Raw genomic sequence first — 2,263 nt, forward strand, 5'->3', positions numbered from 1 at the left:
GCCGTGACTTTCTGTTAGACTAGCTAGTTCAGTGGTTCTCAACCTTCCTAATGCTGCTGCCATGTATTTTCATTGTTACAAAGGGGTCATGACCCACAGGTTGAGAACTGCTGAGCTAATTTGACATCTACACCCCCTTTGGACATCACATAGGCTGCTAAACCCAGGTCAGCTCAGATCCAGTGTTTCAGTAGCACCAAGTTGCTTGAAGGATGAGGGTGAGGGATGCACATCTGGGATGAGCTAAGTTTTGACTTCTAAGCAAATATTTTGAATGAATGTTGTGTTCTGTGTTAATAACTGAGGACCCAACAAAGAATAAGAATTGTCTCTGGGTCCCTCAGGATCTTGCAAGATTTCATTCTAATGGTTTAAGTAAGTTTTAGTGAAGATGTGCAAATAACATATACAACATATGGCAGGATTTAGAGAAAGAATAAAGGTGATGCACCCAGGAACTAGCAGTGGTAGTAAGCCTTTGACTAGGGACCCTGGGTGACATGGCAATGCATTCTGTTGTGGTCAGCCTCCAGGAGCACAAAGACAGCAAGAGAAGGAGTGGGGTGGGGTGGGGTGCAAGCAGACTTATCATGATGTGTCTCCCAGAGTTCAGTGTTCTGTACATGTGAGCCATGTCCTGGAGCTGGGCAGAGTTTCCTAAGCTCTTTAAATCTTTGCTGGAGCAGATTGTGGTATAGTGGGAAGAATCAGGCTTTAAAGTCAGATAGCTCAGTGTAGAATCACAGGTCCACCACTTTGTAACTGTTAATCTTGGATGAGATACTTCTCCCTGGGCCTCAGCTTGCTCATCTGGAAAGAGCTATGTCCCAGGGTTACTGTAAGAATTAAATTAAAAAGTGTAAACATACTTGGCATACACTGCTTAGTCCCTGACTGGTGCTCAGCAGATGGTAGTTTTCTTTGGAGGAGACAGGTTTGTGTTTTTGTGGGATTTCCCTTTGAAATTGTAATAATGTAAAGATCTAGGTAATAGGCAAACCTGAAATTGCCTGGTCCTCAGTATTGTCAGTGTTAGACTTCACTTCTAAATATGTAGATTATCAGTAAATGTAATTTGTTTTTATTAGATAATTTTAAATAACTGGCCTGTTTCATCAGAGAATTTGTTAAATCTTTGTCATCTCAATGATTGTTCAGTTTTGAGATTTTTTTCTGGTGTAAATTGCAAAGGATATCACAGTATACATCCAGTGGTCTGGCAATGTTAGCAACCCTGCCTACTGTTCAGGAAATCCTCAGAGCCTCTAAGTTTGGATATTCTGATAGACAGTGCAAAGTGGGATCAGACTGATGCCCCAGAAGGGAAGTGTTTTCTGTCTTTGCTACCTCTTTCCAAAATTCAGTGTTTTTTGGCATTTTTACTAATTTTGTGTCTCTTCCCTAACCCAGTTCTCTGTAGTTCATTTGTTGCTTTATGTTCAGACATCAGCCTGCTGGTCATACATTGTGGAAACTGCTTTTGAAAATAAGTAGAATGAATGTGTCTTTTCCATACTGATCACAAAATAAACCTGTTAATCGATTGGTTTTTCTTCCCCAGAAAAGTAACTTTTGAAAAACAGTGGTTCTACCTGGATAACATCATTGGCCAAAGTTATGGAACCACATTTGAAGTGACCAGTGGAGGAAGTCTTCAGCCCAAGAAGAAGCAGCAAGAGCCTACTGCAGGTGCACTACTTTGGGTGTTTGAAATAGATGCTGTCCAGCTGGCTAGTCAGAAGCATGTCAAGCTCCAGTGAATTCCAAAGTGCTAGCCCATGATATGCAGAAAGTAATCTTAACTTATAATCTAAGAATGATGGCTAGGTGAAATGAAACAAGTACTACCTTTGTCCATGAGATCACCTGGATTCTGGTACCAGCCCACTATTACTTGGTTCTCTGAGCTTGGGCCAGACATTTAATCCCATGAGTCCTTCTTTCTTCATTGCATGAACAAGTATAGAACTCTTTTAGTGCCTAGAAATTAAGTAATAGCTACAAGGTAGCTAGCATATCGTGGAGAGGTTAAGAGGTCTGACTTTGAATCCAACTAGCTAAGTTTAATTTCTAGCGTCATCACTTGCCTTATAACTTTAGGCAAGTTATTTGGTTTCTGTAAGTCATATATCCTTATATGTGTATGGGGCCATGCACACACTTAACGCTTAGGTTGTAGTGAGTGTTCAGTGCTCAGATTCACGGGAAGTTCTGAACAGTGCCTTGCTTTTAGTAGGGGCCCATAATTTTAGTTACTAATATT

General features: G+C 40.8%; 1 protein-coding gene across 3 annotated transcripts in view; it reads left to right on the forward strand.

Annotated features, from left to right (window-relative positions):
- TRMT6 (tRNA methyltransferase 6) overlaps positions 1 to 2,263 on the forward strand; it is a 12,939-nt gene that overhangs the window by 2,524 nt on the left and 8,152 nt on the right. For all 3 annotated transcript variants that reach the window (XM_003788026.3, XM_023512198.1, XM_023512197.1), the window contains exon 2: positions 1,562 to 1,689. In XM_003788026.3, coding sequence (XP_003788074.1) covers positions 1,562 to 1,689 — 128 coding nt within the window. The remainder of the gene's footprint in view (positions 1 to 1,561; positions 1,690 to 2,263) is intronic.

The sequence above is a fragment of the Otolemur garnettii genome, unplaced genomic scaffold, assembly GCF_000181295.1.
Source record: "Otolemur garnettii isolate 467f Iridium unplaced genomic scaffold, OtoGar3 scaffold00025, whole genome shotgun sequence".
NCBI lineage: Eukaryota > Metazoa > Chordata > Mammalia > Primates > Galagidae > Otolemur > Otolemur garnettii.